The 19,786-nt window shown below is 43.4% G+C and overlaps 1 protein-coding gene across 1 annotated transcript in view; it reads left to right on the plus strand.

Moving 5' to 3' along the window:
* Positions 1 to 19,786, plus strand: part of LOC115146334 (AT-rich interactive domain-containing protein 1B-like) — a 378,630-nt gene that overhangs the window by 282,009 nt on the left and 76,835 nt on the right. Inside the window, exon 7 of the mRNA XM_065004267.1 lies at positions 445 to 642. Coding sequence (XP_064860339.1) covers positions 445 to 642 — 198 coding nt within the window. The remainder of the gene's footprint in view (positions 1 to 444; positions 643 to 19,786) is intronic.

The raw sequence follows: 19,786 nt of genomic DNA on the forward strand, positions 1-19,786 counted from the left end.
GCATTTGGTTTTACTAGCGTTTAAGAGCAGTTGGAGGCCACGGAAGGAGTGTTGTATGGCATTGAAGCTCGTTTGGAGGTTAGATAGCACAGTGTCCAATGACGAGAGCTCACATAATGCACTGCCAGCTTGCCATACTAGCAATCTGATGTCTATCTTCGAATAACAGGACCTGAAGACATTATAGAGGATTATAGTATTGTCAGAATCACCCCTGTACAACCGAACATCCGTGTTCGTCCTTCAAAGGAGACAACCATCATGTTTGTCTGGTTTTCAGTAGCAGCATTAGAGGGAGGTTAGGAGAGAGCAGCTGGGTTAATCTCCTGCATAAAGAGTGGATATTTACCTGCGTGTGTGTGTGTATATATGCATAGGCAGCAGATATCATTAGCACAGTGTGTTTACAGTTCTCTCTCCCCTCTCTCTCTGTGTGTGTTCCAGGCTTTATGTCCAACATGCAGAGAAACCAGTCTGGCTCCCAGTTTGCACCACCACCTCAGTCGGGGCCCTCCATGTCCCCTCACCCCTCTCCTGGTCCTGGGGGACAGATGTACCCAGGGATGGGGCCCTACCCCCATGGTGGCTCCAGTGGCCCCTATGGACCCCAGGGATCCCAGGCAACCCAGTATGGACCCCAAGGTAGGAACACTACGTCGGTTGTTCCATTATACTGATCTACGTTTAGTTAGTTAGTATCTCAGGTCATGGCTCATTAGTAAGCAGTTATCTGAATGGTTCTACCTGCTGAGGAATGGCATTCGTATGTCCATGTTGTACCATCACTACTTGGCCGCCATATATTATTCTCTCATAAGATTGTTATTTGAGGATAGTATTGAGCTGGTTTCCCCTCTCTCTCTCTCTCTCTCTCTCTCTCTCTCTCTCTCTCTCTCTCTCTCTCTCTCTCTCTCTCTCTCTCTCTCTCTCGCTCTCTCTCGCTCTCTCTCTCTCTCTCTCTCTCCCCCCTCACTCACTATGGGATTAGAGCCAAGGCTTTGTCAGAATATTCATGAAGGACTTGAACTCTAGACCCTACTCCTGCCTATTTCATTATAGGATTTAAGGCAGATTGAGGTGGTGGACCAGACTGATAAAACATGTTTTCTGAGCACAATGATGATGACGTTCAATCCCATTACTGGGGTCAGTGTTTTTAAATTGGCCTCAGAAAAGGGTTGGAGAGTTTCAACTGCCCATTAATGTCATTAAAACCAATGTTGTCATGTTGTGACCTGTGGTAGAGTAGTGGGGAACAATAGAGAGGACGCTGCTAATCTGAGGGTGCAGTTCAATCAAACTCGATTTGCAGTATTCGTGCAGTAGTATTTTTTCTCCGGGATCAAATTAAATCAGAGAACGCTTTGAATAAAAAGCCATAGTCTGTGGTCACTCTATTTTACTGTACATTGTAAATTGTAGTGTGAATTATATCTATTTTAAACCAGTAACCTGTCATATATGTCGGCTACATGTTCCCCAGTCAAAAAGTCTTCTAAACATCCCAGTCCATTTCAGCACCCGTGGGAAAAATAGTCAGAATAGATCTTTGCAATTAAACTGGCTTTTAGTGTTGAGTGTTCTGGAACACGGCTTCAGAAAGCAGCAGTCAGTCCCATATGTTTGCATCCGCTCTTGTGTTTCGTTCCCCTGGATGTGCACCAAAGGAAACATTGGAGTATTAGTAATGTGTGTTTTAATGTGTCGTCGTGAGGAAAGCACCATTCATGTGTGTGTTTTTCTAATATTGCTGAGACCTTCCCATTAGTTCATGTTGATTAATATCTCTAAAGCATATGGTATTTGGTGTCTCTCCACCCACTCTTATCTGCTAATGTGACTTAGCTGGGATGACAGCCAGTGGCTGAGGCAGAGCAGAACAGTAATATAAAAAGTCTGGAGTTAGATGAGCATGAAACGCTGCACAGCTGACAGGAGGGGAATTCAGGGAGAACAAGCCAAATTCTCCGCCTCCATACACACACATACACGCACGCACACATGCACATACACATACCCTTTCTCACTGTCTTTCTCTCTTCTCCCTCTCTCACACATACACTCAACACACAAACACACAAAGTTGGAGTGGCTCCATGGAGCCCCCAGGCGGTTGGAGTGCTCTTACGGTGGGGGTGCGGGGTGGACTCTGAGCTCTGGTTTTGAAAGGTTTAGTTCAGGCTGGTCTGCTCAGACTGGTCTATCTTGGCTGGGGCCTGGGCCGAGGTGAACAGGCCAGGCAGCTGCTGCTCATTGTTTTTAATGATGGCTCCATCTGCTTCCCGTCTCCCCCCGCGCCACAAAATTACTAGCCCATTAAACCAACATGGAAACGCACTCCAAGTTCCTGATCCCTGCACTCTGTTATTCTTGGCCTGTCTTGGCACTGCTAGGAGATCCAAGCCCCAGGCTGTGAACAACTGAACACACATCAGTGTGTATGTGTGTGTCCTTCAGCCATAGACACTCTCTTTCTGCACTCTCTCTCTCTCTCTCTCTCTCTCTCTCAGCTTACCTCACTCGCCTCTCACACACTCTGACACAGTGAGCTTGTACTCTGGCTAAGAACATGAAAACGGTCTCATGTTTCATTGTGTAACTTAAAGGCTACAGCATTCCTCTTTTAACAAGGGAAAATGATATTACAACCTACAGCTCAGCACAAGGAAATCTGCTGCCTCACCAACTAATAACAAACGTTTCCACAACTTTAGAGAACGTTCTCTTAAGTCTCACCTAAGAGACCATTCCCTTAATGTCAAATAGAACTTAACCAGAACATGGTTACGATGTTCTCAGAATTCAATGTCCTAGACATGTTTCATGGGAACATTGCAGGAACATTTTTGTATATCAGCTATCAGCTGTCACCTGATGGTCCCAAAGAAACGTTCTCCCAAAATGAAACAGTTTATTACACATCACACCTTGTTAGTGTTCCCGGTTGGTGAACCACTGATTCATTCATAGTTCTTTGTCTGTTGGCAAGGTTAGATATACTCACACACAGTGCTTTTAACATAGTATTTACATTTTTGACACAGATGATTACATTGTGAATGTTCATTTATACAATTATTATTATTCAAAATGATCTCTACTGGGATTTGAACTCACAAACACTTGGTTCACTGTATTCATATTGTATTGGTTCACTGTGTTCATCTTCCTGCTACGACACCATGTCCGTGTCAGATACAGGTATCTGTTCATCTGAGTTCATCTGACTGTTCTCATCATTGATTTGATTGACTTATTTCAGCAAGGGCTTTCTGTATAATTGTCTAATGTTGGTGGGCATGTTAACCTGTTTTAATTATACTCCTGAATTAGTATGATCCATAAAATAGTTTTTCTTGAGTGTACTTTTAACAAATCAAATCAAATTGTATTAGTCACATGCGCCAAATACTACAGGTGTAGACCTTACAGTGAAATACTTACTTATGAGCCCCTAACCAACAATGCAGTTTAAGAAATATGGATAAGAATGAGAAATAAAAGTCTCGAGACTATTTTTTATTTATTTTTTTTATTTCACCTTTATTTAACCAGGTAAGCAAGTTGAGAACAAGTTCTCATTTACAATTGCGACCTGGCCAAGATAAAGCAAAGCAGTTCGACACATACAACGACACAGAGTTACACATGGAGTAAAACAAACATACAGTCAATAATACAGTAAAAAAAACAAGTCTATATACAATGTGAGCAAATTAGGTGAGAAGGGAGGTAAAGGCAAAAAAGGCCATGGTGGCAAAGTAAATACAATATAGCAAGTAAAACACTGGAATGGTAGTTTTGCAATGGAAGAATGTGCAAAGTAGAAATAAAAATAATGGGGTGCAAAGGAGCAAAATAAATAAATAAATTAAATACAGTTGGGAAAGAGGTAGTTGTTTGGGCTAAATTATAGGTGGGCTATGTACAGGTGCAGTAATCTGTAAGATGCTCTGACAGTTGGTGCTTAAAGCTAGTGAGGGAGATAAGTGTTTCCAATTTAAGAGATTTTTGTAGTTCGTTCCAGTCATTGGCAGCAGAGAACTGGAAGGAGAGGCGGCCAAAGAAAGAATTGGTTTTGGGGGTGACTAGAGAGATATACCTGCTGGAGCGTGTGCTACAGGTGGGAGATGCTATGGTGACCAGCGAGCTGAGATAAGGGGGACTTTACCTAGCAGGGTCTTGTAGATGACATGGAGCCAGTGGGTTTGGCGACGAGTATGAAGCGAGGGCCAGCCAACGAGAGCGTACAGGTCGCAATGGTGGGTAGTATATGGGGCTTTGGTGACAAAACGGATAGCACTGTGATAGACTGCATCCAATTTGTTGAGTAGGGTATTGGAGGCTATTTTGTAAATGACATCGCCAAAGTCGAGGATTGGTAGGATGGTCAATTTTACAAGGGTATGTTTGGCAGCATGAGTGAAGGATGCTTTGTTGCGAAATAGGAAGCCAATTCTAGATTTAACTTTGGATTGGAGATGTTTGATATGGGTCTGGAAGGAGAGTTTACAGTCTAACCAGACACCTAAGTATTTGTAGTTGTCCACGTATTCTAAGTCAGAGCCGTCCAGAGTAGTGATGTTGGACAGGCGGGTAGGTGCAGGTAGCGATCGGTTGAAGAGCATGCATTTAGTTTTACTTGTATTTAAGAGCAATTGGAGGCCACGGAAGGAGAGTTGTATGGCATTGAATCTTGCCTGGAGGGTTGTTAACACAGTGTCCAAAGAAGGGCCGGAAGTATACAGAATGGTGTCGTCTGCGTAGAGGTGGATCAGAGACTCACCAGCAGCAAGAGCGACCTCATTGATGTATACAGAGAAGAGAGTCGGTCCAAGAATTGAACCCTGTGGCACCCCCATAGAGACTGCCAGAGGTCCGGACAGCAGACCCTCCGATTTGACACACTGAACTCTATCAGAGAAGTAGTTGGTGAACCAGGCGAGGCAATCATTTGAGAAACCAAGGCTGTCGAGTCTGCCGATGAGGACTATATATAGGTGGGTACCGGTATAGAGTCAATGTGCGTGGTTACCAGTTAGTTGAGGTAATATATAAATGTAGGTATTAAAGTGACTATGCATAGATGATAACAACAGAGTAGCAGTGGTGTAGGGGGGGGGGGGGGGGCAATGCTTATAGTAGCCATTTGATTAGATGTCCATGAGTCTTATGGCTGGGGGTAGAAGCTGTTTAGAAGCCTCTTGGACCTATACTTGGTACTCCGGTGCCACTTGCCGTGCGGTAGCAGAGAGAACAGTCTATGACTAGGGTGGCTGGAGTCTTTGACAATTTTTAGGGCCTTCCTCTGACACAGCCTGGTATAGAGCTCCCGAGTGGTGCAGTGGTCTAAGACACTGCATCTCAGTGCAAGAGGCATCACTGCAGTACCTGGTTTGATTCCAGGCTGCATCACATCCAGCTGTGATTTGGAGTCACATAGGGCGGTGCACAATTGGCCCAGTGCCGTCTGGGTTTTGCCGGGTAGGCTGTCATTGTAAATAAGAATGTGTTCTTAACTGAATGTGTTCTTAACTACCACCTGGGGGCGGCCCGTCAGAAAGTCCAGGATCCAGTTGCAGAGGGAGGTGTTTAGTCCCAGGGTTCTTAGCTTATTGATGAGCTTTGAGAGCACTATTGTGTTGAACGCTGAGCTGTAGTCAATGAATAGCATTCTCACATAGGTGTTCCTTTTGTTCAGGTGGGAAAGGGCAGTATGGAGTACAATGTATATTGCATCACCTGTGGATCTGTTGGGGCGGGACACGAATTGGAGTGGGTCTAGGGTTTCTGGGAAAATGGTGTTGATTTGAGCCATGACCAGCCTTTTAAAGCACTTCATGGCTACCGGCGTGAGTGCTACGGGGCAGTAGTCATTTAGGCAGGTTACGTTCGCTTTCTTGGGCACAGGGACTATGGTGGTCTACTTGAAACATAGGTATTAGGGCTGAAACATAGGTATTACAGACTCGGTCAGGGAGAGTTTGAAAATGTCAGTGAAGGGCTTCCCTAGTGGCGCTTTGGTTTAATGCACTGCAGTGCTTTAATGCATTGCAGTGCTTAAGGCGTCACTACAGACCCATGTTTAATCCCAGTCTGTGTCCGGGAGTCCCATAGGGTGGCGCACAATTGGCAAGAGGCCAATTGTTTCCAAGAAACTGAAGATCTCGTACAACGCTGTGTACTACTCCCTTCACAGAACAGTGTAAACTGACTCTAACCAGAATAGAATGTGGCGTGGGAGGCCCCGATGCACAACTGAGCAAGAGGACAAGTACATTAGAGTGTCTAGTTTGAGAAACAGATGCCTCACAAGTCCTCAACTGGCAGCTTCCTTAAATAGTACCCGTAAAACACCAGTCTCAACGCCAACAGTGAAGAGGTGACTCCGGGAGGCTGGCCTTCTAGGCAGAGTTCAAGTGTCTGTGTTCTTTTGCCCATCTTAACCTCTCTAGGGTAGGTGAGACGCTAACGTCCCACCAGACCAACATCCGGTGAAACTGCAGAGCGCTAACATTCTAAATACACCATTTGTTATAGTAAACATGATTTTAAATACATGTATCTTACATCATTTAAAAGATGAACATCTTATTAATCCAGCCGCTGTGTCAGATTTCAAAAAGGCTTTACGGCGAAAGCAAACCATGAGATTTTCTGAGGACAGCTCCCCGCACACAAAAGTATTACTAGCATTTTCCAACCAAGCATTAGCGTCACGAAAGTCAGAAATAACAATAAAATAAATTGCTTACCTTTGAATATCTTCCTCTGGTGGCAATGCCAAGTGTCCTAACTACACAGTGAATGTTTGTTTTGTTTGATAACATCCATTTTTATAGCCTAACACAAAACATTTGTAAACTGCTTGCGTCGTGATTTCCGTCTCATTCAACTTTGGAAGAAGCGTTCGTGGTAATTACCCACACTAAACAAACGTTTATCTAGTCATGGTTGGTTTCATTGCAATCCTCTGGTTGTTACTAACACAACCATGCTTGATGGTTCTTTTCCCGGGACATATTTACGAATAACTAATTTGAAGACACCAATCAATGACCTCATTGCGCACCAATGGTAGGACCGGGCTATCGTTGATTGACTGTATTTTGGCCCAATGACCACTGATCATCTTGAAATCTAGCTTGGAAGATAGCCAATGAGCTGAGGTAAACGGCAATATGTAATGGTTATACGTTCGAAGACCAGCCTTTGGCGTAAACTCTGGCGTAAAAGAGGTTCATTCGCCATTGCAAATCTTACTTGACGGAGCCACAAGTGTTACGCTTAGCAGTACATAGTCAATAGCATTTTCAGCACGTTTATATATTTCAATTATGGTGAATAAATCAGCAAAAGCTAAAACAAAGTCTAGGTATACAGATTTAACCCAAATTATAGAGGAAATTGATAGAGAAAGCGAGACCGAGTAAATAGGTACCCCTGTTATTTAAAAAATATATACTTTTTTAAATAAAAAATATTTTAAAAAATAAGGTATTTTTTGGGGGTGTGTGTTAGAATAGCATTTATATATTTTGCATATAATTCTTCCCTTCAAAATGTATCACTGTACCAATTCGGCCACTTGGATACATTTGGTTACATTTGTGTGGGACACCTGGGTGAGCTCGCTCATTTTTGAAGTTATTTGTCTAAAATTATTGTTGCCATCTTATGTTCTTCATTAAAATCATCCCCAGCATCCTATCTGTATGTTTGTCTGTAGCTCCGGCTTCTGGACCGGAGCTACAGGCAGTTAGATTAGGGTATGTCTTTAGGCGGAAATTGAGAAGAGGGGGAGTACCCCAATGAAATTAATATTTTATTTTTATTGTCCAGTCTTTTTCTTTGCAACTCTGCCTAGAAGGCTAGCAGAGTTCACTATTGACGTTGAGACTAGTGTTTTGCGGATACTTTTTATTGAAGCTGCCAGTTGAGGACTTGCGAGGCGTCTGTTTCTCAAACTAGACACTCTAATGAACTTGTCCTCTTGCTCAGTTGTGCACCAGGGCCTCCCACTCTTTCTATTCTGGTGGGGGCGGTATTTTGACGTTTTGATGAAAAGCGTACCCAAAGTAAACTGCCTGCTACTCAGGTCCAGAAGCTAGGATATGCATGTTATTGGTAGTTTGAATAGAAAACACTCTAAAGTTTCTAAAACTGTTACAATAATGTCTGTGAGTATAACAGAACTGAAATGGCAGGCGAAACCCAGAAGACAAACCATTAAAAACAAAAAATCAGCATAGCACTGATTTCAATGCCTGGCACTTTTATAATAGGGTGAAATCGTCCCCGATTGCAGTTCCTGGGGCTTCCACTAGATGTCAACAGTCTTTAGAAAGAGTTTCAGGCTGGTTTTTGGAAAAATTAGGGAGAAGTTGTAGTTTTTCTAAGTGTCTCCCATTTTGGCTGTAGTGTTTCCAAGCGCATGGCCGAGAGAGCGCGTTCTTTTTGTTTATCTCCGGTAAACACAATAACGATTCTCCGTCTTAAATTGTATTGTTTATTTGTGTATTAGGGTACCTAAGGTTTGATTATAAACGTTGATTGACTTGTTTGGATAAGTTTATTGGTAACGTTTGGGATTCATTTTGTAGCTATAACGTCATAACGAGTCAAACAAAAAATGTACAATTGAGAGGAATATGTTAGTTAATGTAGAGACAAACGTTTGTGCATATTTTTTTGTCATAAGCAAGTTATCTGATTAGCTAACATTAGCCAGCTAACTAGCTAGTGTTATGACATGAGAATTAATGTGTAATTTGTGTTGTTTAATGTTTTAGGGACTCCTGAGAAATGTACAATTGTGTACGCTTGCCTTGCAATGCAGCTTAAGTAACATAGCTAGCTAACTATTTACTTATTGTGTAGTGGAGGATAAAAAATAACCGTATACCTATGGATGTGTAGCTAGCTACAGGTGTAGCCGATCTGTGTATGGAGCCTAAAACGTTAGGTTCTGAACAAATATTCGTACCAATCTATGTACCTCAGCTATCATAGTTGTTACAGTGCCTTGGGAAAGTATTCGGCCCCCTTGAACTTTGCGATCTTTTGCCACATTTCAGGCTTCAAACATAAAGATATAAAACTGTATTTTTTTGTGAAGAATCAACAACAAGTGGGACACAATCATGAAGTGGAACGACATTTATTGGATATTTCAAACTTTTTTAACAAATCAAAAACTGAAAAATTGGGCGTGCAAAATTATTCAGCCCCTTTACTTTCAGTGCAGCAAACTCTCTCCAGAAGTTCAGTGAGGATCTCTGAATGATCCAATGTTGACCTAAATGACTAATGATGATAAATACAATCCACCTGTGTGTAACCAAGTCTCCGTATAAATGCACCTGCCCTGTGATAGTCTCAGAGGTCCGTTAAAAGCGCAGAGAGCATCATGAAGAACAAGGAACACACCAGGCAGGTCCGAGATACTGTTGTGAAGAAGTTTAAAGCCGGATTTGGATACAAAAAGATTTCCCAAGCTTTAAACATCCCAAGGAGCACTGTGCAAGCGATGATATTGAAATGGAAGGAGTATCAGACCACTGCAAATCTACCAAGACCTGGCCGTCCCTCTAAACTTTCAGCTCATACAAGGAGAAGACTGATCAGAGATGCAGCCAAGAGGCCCATGATCACTCTGGATGAACTGCAGAGATCTACAGCTGAGGTGGGAGACTATTGTCGTATATTGCACAAATCTGGCCTTTATGGAAGAGTGGCAAGAAGAAAGCCATTTCTTAAAGATATCCATAAAAAGTGTTGTTTAAAGTTTGCCACAAGCCACCTGGGAGACACACCAAACATGTGGAAGAAGGTGCTCTGGTCAGATGAAACCAAAATTGAACTTTTTGGCAACAATGCAAAACGTTATGTTTGGCGTAAAAGCAACACAGCTCATCACCCTGAACACACCATCCCCACTGTCAAACATGGTGGTGGCAGCATCATGGTTTGGGCCTGCTTTTCTTCAGCAGGGACAGGGAAGATGGTTAAAATTGATGGGAAGATGGATGGAGCCAAATACAGGACCATTCTGGAAGAAAACCTGATGGAGTCTGCAAAAGACCTGAGACTGGGACGGAGATTTGTCTTCCAACAAGACAATGATCCAAAACATAAAGCAAAATCTACAATGGTTCAAAAATAAACATATCCAGGTGTTAGAATGGCCAAGTCAAAGTCCAGACCTGAATCCAATCGAGAATCTGTGGAAAGAACTGAAAACTGCTGTTCACAAATGCTCTCCATCCAACCTCACTGAGCTCGAGCTGTTTTGCAAGGAGGAATGGGAAAAAATCTCAGTCTCTCGATGTGCAAAACTGATAGAGACATACCCCAAGCGACTTACAGCTGTAATCGCAGCAAAAGGTGGCGCTACAAACTATTAACTTAAGGGGGCTGAATAATTTTGCACACCCAATTTTTCAGTTTTTGATTTGTTAAAAAAGTTTGAAATATCCAATAAATGTCGTTCCACTTCATGATTGTGTCCCACTTGTTGTTGATTCTTCACAAAAAAATACAGTTTTATATCTTTATGTTTGAAGCCTGAAATGTGGCAAAAGGTCGCAAAGTTCAAGGGGGCCGAATACTTTCGCAAGGCACTGTATATCAACTTCAAGTCTGAATGGCATTTTAATGAAGCCTATGGATAGAGTAGAATATAATAACTGTATTGTGCCACGTTGCAAGTCCTATATTCATGTACTGTAGTTATTGCCACGCATAAGATCCCTACATTGTAGCCTGTACATTGAATATATTCACTGATCATGTACTCTTCCTTGGCAAATAAAGGTTTGGTTCAGGTATGAATCTCTGAGACATTCTTTTTCAGTCATATCAAAGTCCATTATTTGAATGATGATGTGTCTGCATGTATGTATTACAATTATACACTTCAACAGTGTTTACCACTCCTGCTCCTGGAACATCAATGATTACACATTAGTCTATTGCATAGTTACAGAAAAATGATTTAGGTAAAGGCTGATAACAAATCATATATACAGAAAAAAAACTATGCATATCTAACTCCCTTCATCTGCATTAATCTGAGGACAGGATAAGATACTTAATTTCAACCAGTAGAGAATGTGAAACGCTTTATTGAAAGAAGTTCATTATCCAGGTGTTATAAATACATAATACATGCATTATAATTATGAAAATTGTAATATTATAAAAAAAAGTTCAATCTGTACATCAATGCACATATGTTGTGCATTATAAAACGAGGAAGAAAGACGAGGTGGAAAGAGAGGTGTAGAAGACAGAAAGGAAAAGAGGTAAGAACAGAGGCAGACAGCATATGATTAGTGAATTACATTGCTACCCTAATATTCTCTCAGTTCATCACAATTACAGTGTCTCTAGCGGTGTCTCCTAACCAGTCTTGGGCCCCCAGTTGGCCAGAAGTTTATCTTAAGAGCGGGTGAGGTGGCAATGACGGGACTGGCTTCCTCTTTCACATCTAAACATACCTGCAGATGAGAGACAGATGGATAGAGAGAGCATGATTAAGCCTTGTCTTTTTTATTCTAACACGGTCAGTCATCATAATCATCAGGAGGTGAAATGCAAAACTGACCTTGGATCATTAACTCTGGGACTCCTACATCTCTGTCTGTATTTCAATGTAAAGCATCTCTTTAATAATACTTCCTGTTTACCCGACCAAGTGTCCTCTCACCTATGATCATGATGTGCCCTCTGTGTCAGCCAGTTCAGATGTGGGAGGGGTTCACCAAAACAGCTGATATAACCTAGAGGATTTAGGGAGAAGGGGGAGAGGGATGAAGTGAAGGAGAGAGACTGTTATTGTGTGTGTGTGTGTGTGTGTGTGGTATCACCTGGTGTCCACACTAAGTGGCTACAGAGTAATTAATGCTGAAAAACAGACACATGAGGACAAGCAATGGAAGATAATGTCAATAGAAGATACTGTATGTGACGCAGACACCTATCGGAGTGTACCTGAAACATTTAAATATAGAGGGCTATGTGTCTCACCACTTGGTTATTGCAAGGCTACCCCCAGGGAAATCATGACTTGGCAGCAACAGATAGCAACAGATAGTCCAATGAAAATGGCTGTGTTTATCTGGTGTAAATCTGAAAATTAGCAGCTGACACCTTAAGGATTTTTAGTTAATGCATGTGAGACAGGTTCCATGTACAACAAGAAAGGCAGAGAGGAAGAGAGAAAAAGAACAAAGAACAGTTTAATTACCTCCGGTTATGAACACTTTTGCCAGCAATACAGCCTCCATGGCCTGTTCCTCGGACAGTGAACATCTGACAATATCTACATTTTCCACCCCTTGATCAGCTCGCTCTCTGAAAGTAAAGAAAATAGATGATTTTTTATAGATATGAAAACAATAACTGAGATATTAATCTAAAGCAGCAGATGTCATTTTCAGGATATGTCTATACAGCACAGAAAGCTTAACACCAGACTGGTATTGTGGTTGTTCATTAGGTGATGGGAAATATGCAATGATACCTGCACCATCTACAAGCTGCAGAGACTCCCTAACTCTTGGCCATTGTACATGATGGCCGATTGCTCTGAGACTTCCTTTGACCATTCTAAAGCCTGCATGGGGCATCCTTGCCTTAACTTCTTTCGGATCAGTGGGACGCTAGTGTCCCACCTCGACAACATCCGGTGAAATTGCAGAGCGCCAAATTCAAATTAAATTACTATAAATATTTAACTTTCATAAAATCACAAGGGCAATACATCAAAATAAAGCTTAACTTGTTGTAAATCCAGCCACCGTGTCAGATTTCAAAAAGCCTTTACGGCGAAAGCAAACCATGCGATTATCTGAGGACAGCGACCCACTACATCACATGAAAAACATATTTCAACCAGGCAGATGCGACACAAAAGTCAGAAATAACGATTAATTCATTTGAAGATCTTCTTCTGTTGGCACTCTAAAATGTCCCAGAAACATCACAAATGGTCCTTTTGTTCGGTAAATTCCTTCTTTATATCCCCAAAATGTACATTTATTTGGCACGTTTGATTCAGAAATACACCGGTACCAACTCACCCAACATGACTACAAAGTATCTAATAAGTTACCTGTAAACTTGGTCCAAACATTTCAAACAACTTTCCTAATCCAACCTTAGATATCCTAAAACGTAAATAATTGATCAAATTTAAGACGGAATATACTGTGTTCAATAGTGGATAAAAACAAAGTGGAGCGTGCTCCAGTTCATTCGCGCCAAAAAAACAGTCCACAGTTCACAATGAACATCCCTACTTCTTAATTTCTCAAAAGAAAAACATCAACCAATTTCTAAAGACTGTTGACATCTAGTGGAAGCCATAGGAACTGCAACCAATCATAAATATAGTTTCCCATAGAAAACCAATTGACAACACAGTGACCTCAAAAAATGTTTTCCCTGGATGGTTTGTCCTCGGGGTTTCGCCTGCCAAATAAGTTCTGTTATACTTACAGACATAATTGTAACCGTTTTAGAAACTTTTGAGTGGTTTCTACCTACATCTACCAATATGCATATCCTAGCATCTGGGCCTGAGAAACAGGCAGTTTACTTTGGGAATGCTTTTCATCCGGACGTGAAAATACTGCCCCCTATCCCAATGAAGTTAATGGCGCTGACTTACTGGTCTAACTCTTCATCTGACATATAAGAATAGCATTCCCTGAGAGACATGTTGTGTTCTTTCATCCTTCTGTAAAAAAAGCTAACCGTTTCACTGTCATGAAATATGATTATATATCGACTATGAAACAAATAGGACATGGCCTGCTTATGAGTTGCCATGAAAGAAAGTTAGATTAATTCACCTGAAAATGGCGAGAACAGGTATTCGTAGCTAAATGCTTTTGGTTAGGTTGAGAATAATAATTGCATGATTTATCATTCTATGGTATGTATGTATGTAATGTATGTATGTAATATAGTAGAATGTTATGAACCTACACTGAATCGTAGGAGCTAACTACTAGCTATGTAAAAGTTGGACGGAAGAACGCCCAGTGCTGCTTCCCTGAGATGCCATCATCACACAGTCCTTCTTCGTAGGTGTCCGCTATGACTTCCTTTATGTCGGAAAAAGGTTACTTTCAGAACAATTATTTTCGATTGAAAAAAAAGAAAGGTTTTCTCTCGACAAAAAGACACAAATGTACCTCCATGACATATAACAATTTGCCTGTAAATAACCACACCTTCAAACAAACTTGCTACTGTTGTCACGCCTTGGTCAATATGTTTTGTGTTTTCGTTATATATTTGGTCAGGCCAGGGTGTGACATGGGTTTATGTGTTGTGTTTCGTATTGGGGTTTTATAGGATTTGGGATTGCTATGATTAGGGGTGTGTCTAGTTAGGCTTGGCTGCCTGAGGCGGTTCTCAATCAGAGTCAGGTGATTCTTGTTGTCTCTGATGGGGAACCGTATTTAGGTAGCCTGAGTTTCACTTTGTATTTCGTGGGTGATTGTCCCTGTCTCTGTGTAGTTTCACCAGATAGCCTGTAATTAGGTTTCACGTTCCGTTTGTTGTTTTGTTTATTCAGTTATTTCATGTATCGTCATATCTTTCATTAAAGTCATGAGTAACCACCACGCTGCATTTCGGTCCTCTCTTTCGACAAACGAAGAACGCCGTTACAGAATCACCCACCACACACGGACCGAGTGGCATGGTAACAGGCAGCGACAGCAGGAGCAGCAAAAGGAGGATGAATTATTCAGAGAATGGACATGGGAAGACGTGTTGGATGGTAAAGGTTGTTACACTTGGGAGGAGATACTGGCCGGAAGAGATCACCTCCCATGGGAACAGGTGGAGGCACTTAGGAGAGCAGAGGCAGCCGGAGACAGGAGCCGACGATACGAGGGAACACGGTTGGCAAGGAAGCCCGAAAAGCAGCCCAAAAAAATTATTGGTGGGGGGGGCTTAATGGGAGTATGGCTATGTCAGGTAGGAGACCTGCGCAAACTCCCTGTGCTTACCGGTGGGCTAGAGAGACCGGGCAGACACCGTGTTATGCTATGGAGCGCACAGTGTTTCCAGTGCGGGTGCATAGCCCGGTGCGGCACATACCAGTCCTTCGTATTGGCCGGGCTAGAGTGGGCATCGAGCCAGGTAAGGTTGTGCAGGCCCGGTGCTCAAGAGCTCCAGTGCGCCTGCACGGTCCGGTCTATCCAGAGCCACCTCCACACACCAGTCCTCCGGTAGCAGCTCCCCGCACCAGGCTTCCTGTGCGTGTCCTCGATCCTGTAGCACCAGTTCCAGCACCACGCACCAGGCCTTCAGTGCGCCTCGCCTGTTCAGCACAGCTAGAGCCTTCCTTCCCTCCTACGCTGCCGGAGTCTCCCGCCTGTTCAGCGCAGCCAGAGCCTGTCTCCTCTCCTGCGCTGCCGGAGTCTCCCGCCTGTTCAGCGCTTCCAGAGCTTTTCTCCTCTCCTGCGCTGCCGGAGTCTCCCGCCTGTTCAGCGCTTCCAGAGCCTTCCTCCTCTACAGCGCTGCCGGAGTCTCCCGCCTGTTCAGTGCTTCCAGAGCCTTCCTACTCTACAGCGCTGCCGGAGTCTCCCGCCTGTTCAGCGCTATCAGAGCCTTCCTCCTCTACAGCGCTGCCGGAGCCTCCTGCCTGTTCGGAACAGCCTGAGCTGCCAGTCTGCAGGGAGCTGTCAGTCTGCAAGGTGCTGTCAGTCTGCATGAAGCAGCCAGAGATGTCAGTCTGCAAAGAGCTGCCAGTCTGCAAGGAGCTGCCAGTCTGCAGGGTGCTGTCAGCCTGCATGGAGCAGTCAGTGCTGTCAGTCTGCATGAAGCAGCCAGAGATGTCAGTCTGCAAAGAGCTGCCAGTCTGCAGGGAGCTGTCAGTCTGGAAGGAGCTGTCAGTCTGCAAGGAGCTGCCAGTCTGCAGGGTGCTGTCAGCCTGCATGGAGCAGTCAGAGCTGTCAGTCTGCATGAAGCAGCCAGAGCTGTCAGTCTGCAAATAGCTGCCAGTCTGCAAGGAGCTGTCAGTCTGCATGAAGCAGCCAGAGCTGTCAGTCTGCATGAAGCAGCCAGAGCTGTCAGTCTGCAAAGAGCTGCCAGTCTGCAAGGAGCTGTCAGTCTGCAAGGAGCTGTCAGTCTGCAGGGAGCTGTCAGCCTGCATGGGGCAGCCAGAGCTGTCAGTCTGCAAAGAGCTGCCAGTCTGCAAGGAGCTGTCAGTCTGCAAAGAGCTGCCAGTCTGCAAGGAGCTGTCAGTCTGCAAGGAGCTGTCAGTCTGCAGGGAGCTGTCAGCCTGCATGGGGCAGCCAGAGATGTCAGTCTGCATAGAGCAGCTAGATCCGCCAGTCAGCCATGATCTTCTAGATCTGCCAGTCAACCAGATTCTTCCAGATCTGCCAGTCAACCAGTCTCTTCCAGATCTGCCAGTCAACCAGAATCTTCCAGATCTGCCAGTCAACCAGTCTCTTCCAGATCTGCTAGTCAACCAGAATCTTCCAGATCCGCCAGCCAGACAGGATCTACCGGAGCCTACTACCTGCCTGAGCTTCATCTCAGTACTGGGCTTCCTCTCAGTACTGGGCTTCCTCTCAGTACTGGGCTGCCCCTCAGTCCCGGGCTGCCCCTCAGTCCCGGGCTGCCCCTCAGTTCCGGGCTGCCCCTCAGTCCCGGGCTGCCCCTCAGTCCCGAGCTGCCCCTCAGTCCCGAGCTGCTCCTCAGTCCCGAGCTTCCCCTCTGTCCCGAGCTGCCCCTCAGTCCCGAGCTGCCCCTCAGTCACGAGCTGCCCCTCAGTCACGAGCTGCCCCTCAGTCACGAGCTGCCCCTCAGTTCAGTGGGTTTCTGGGTGAGGACTATTAGGCCATGGTCGGAGGCGAGGGTGGATTATCCCAGGACGCGAAGGGGAGGAACTAGGACATTAATGAAGTGGGGTCCACGTCCCGAGCCGGAGCCGCCACCATGGACAGACGCCCACCCGGACCCTCCCTATGGTTTTGAGGTGCGTCCGGGAGTCCGCACCTTAGGGGGGGGTTCTGTCACGCCTTGGTCATAGTGTTTTGTGTTTTCGTTATATATTTTGGTCAGGCCAGGGTGTGACATGGGTTTATGTGTTGTGTTTCGTATTGGGGTTTTATAGGATTTGGGATTGCTATGATTAGGGGTGTGTCTAGTTAGGCTTGGCTGCCTGAGGCGGTTCTCAATCAGAGTCAGGTGATTCTTGTTGAACCGTATTTAGGTAGCCTGAGTTTCACTTTGTATTTCGTGGGTGATTGTTCCTGTCTCTGTGTAGTTTCACCAGATAGGCTGTAATTAGGTTTCACGTTCCGTTTGTTGTTTTGTTTATTCAGTTATTTCATGTATCGTCATATCTTTCATTAAAGTCATGAGTAACCACCACGCTGCATTTCGGTCCTCTCTTTCGACAAACGAAGAACGCCGTTACAACTGTATGCAGAATTCTTGATGCACAACCAAAAATGCTACCATATCATGCCAGCAAGCTCACAAGCGAGCCACTCAGGCACAAAATGATGACGTGTGGTCCTATGATCCGATAAATGGTTGATTTAGGTGCAATCTTACTGGCAGTAATATCCTTGCCTGTGAAGCCCTTTTTTGTGCAAAGCAATGATGACGGCACCTGTTTCCTTGCAGGTAACAATGATTGACAGAGGAAGAACAATGATTCCAAGCACCACCCTCCTTTTGAAGCTTCCACTCTGTTATTTGAACTCAATCAGCATGACAGAGTGATCTCCAGCCTTATCCTCGTCAACACTCACACCTGTGTTAACGAGAGAATCACTGACATGATGTCAGCTGGTCCTTTTGTGGCAGGGCTGAAATGCAGTGGAAATGTTTTTGGGGGATTCAGTTCATTTGCATGGCAAAGAAGGACTTTGCAATTAATTGCAATTCATCTGATCCCTCTTCATAAAATGCTGGAGTATATGCAAATTGCCATCATACAAACTGAGGCATCAGAGTTTGTGAAAATTAATATTTGTGTCATTCTCAAAACTTTTGGCCACGACTGTACGCTGACTTCAGAGCACTCTCGTCTGAGTGTACCAGAGCGCAGAATAGTTAATTTACGAGCCCTCAATACCGGTTGAATATGGCCCGTGTCAGTAAACGTCAGCAAAAAAGCATAATTAAATAAACAGTTACAGTCACCAAAACTCTGGTTACCACGAAAACTGCCTTACCAGCTCTGCTAGTGCGTGTAAAATGGTCAGAGTGGTCTCATTTGTGTCTGGAAGTAGCTAGCAAGCTAGCAAGTTAGCTTGGGTGCTTGACTTCCGTTGTAAGGCCAGAATGATCAAACCAACCGTACTCCTCGGCCCGAACATCCAGTGTTCGCTCGAGAGCAAACGGTCTGAATTTACAAACTGACAATCTGACAACACTGAATTTATGAGCGTCACGTTGTACAGCGCCATATTTTCTGTTCTAACTGAAACCCAGAGGGTTTTTCATTTTTCATGGAATAGAAACACCATAATATTAATCATATTAATTAGGCAAGTACCAGTCAAAGGTTTGGACACCTACCCCTTCCAGGATTTGTCTTTATTCTTACTATTTTCTACATTGTAGAGTAATAGTGAAGACATCACAATTATGAAATAACACCGGTCTCCCGCGTGTCTTGCATTCTGTAGAACAAACATGGCCTGCTCTCCCTTATGTAAGGAATTAGGCACTTTCCCATGTTAACTACAGTATGTATTGTAGACTGCACAGTAGCCTAATAAACAAATAAACATATTTCGTTAATAAAATAATGATTAAAAAAATACTCTTTCAAAATGCAGATGTTGATTTAGTTATGGATCCATAACGAATTATTATGGGAATAAATATCACTGATTTACAGAAATATTGGAACAAAGTTGTCTAATGAAGGCAAACAATTTAGAATCCTCCAATCCTGTAGCCTACTCCTGACCGTCACGTTGTACAGCACCATATTTTCCATTCCATCCTAATGGAAACCCTGAGGGTTTCGTTTTTCTCTGAATAGAAACACCATAATATTAAGGAAATTAATTAAGCAAAATTTATTCAAATCAATCCCATATACTGTACTATGTTATTACAAAAATAAAGTTTTTAAAATCTCTGGTAATGCCAATACGTAATACTATCAAATGCTTCTCAAAGATGCCCTCTGGTGGTCAAACTAGTAATAACTTGTAATAAAAATGTCTGCAAATTAAATGATGTGCCACAGAATGCTGCAGCTGCACGCAAAGTGTGCTGCAGTATGACACAACTTTTAAAGGAGGATCCACTGTAGAACACTTGAAAAATAAATGGAGAGCCGCACACTCTAGGAACTCAGATGCAATAATTGAATAACCTAATAACCAACATTTCGACAGACAAGCTGTCTTCATCAGAGTATATTATTAAATTATTATATTATAAAATAATTGCATCTAAGCTCCTAGAGTGTGCGGCTCTTCTTTTTCAAATGAAGGGCACAGTGATAAAATGATTAGGGTAAGGCACAAGGCACACTACCAGCTTACTACACAACATACACTTAGTATTACTTTCTTAGCTACAGTATATATATCTCCCTGGTATATTGCATTATTTATGCAGCAGCATACAATACATTTTTGGACTCACCTTGTTGTGCTGTGCCAAGTTGAACAGGAATGTGGTGTGGCGGTCCTTCTTGTGAGCACATTTTGTCATCAAACTTTGTCATCAAAGGATGTATGTATGGCATTCTCTGGATTTATGGTGCTTTCAAGGCAACTGG

Source organism: Oncorhynchus nerka, linkage group LG18 (genome assembly GCF_034236695.1).
Source record: "Oncorhynchus nerka isolate Pitt River linkage group LG18, Oner_Uvic_2.0, whole genome shotgun sequence".
NCBI classification, from domain to species: Eukaryota; Metazoa; Chordata; class Actinopteri; order Salmoniformes; family Salmonidae; genus Oncorhynchus; species Oncorhynchus nerka.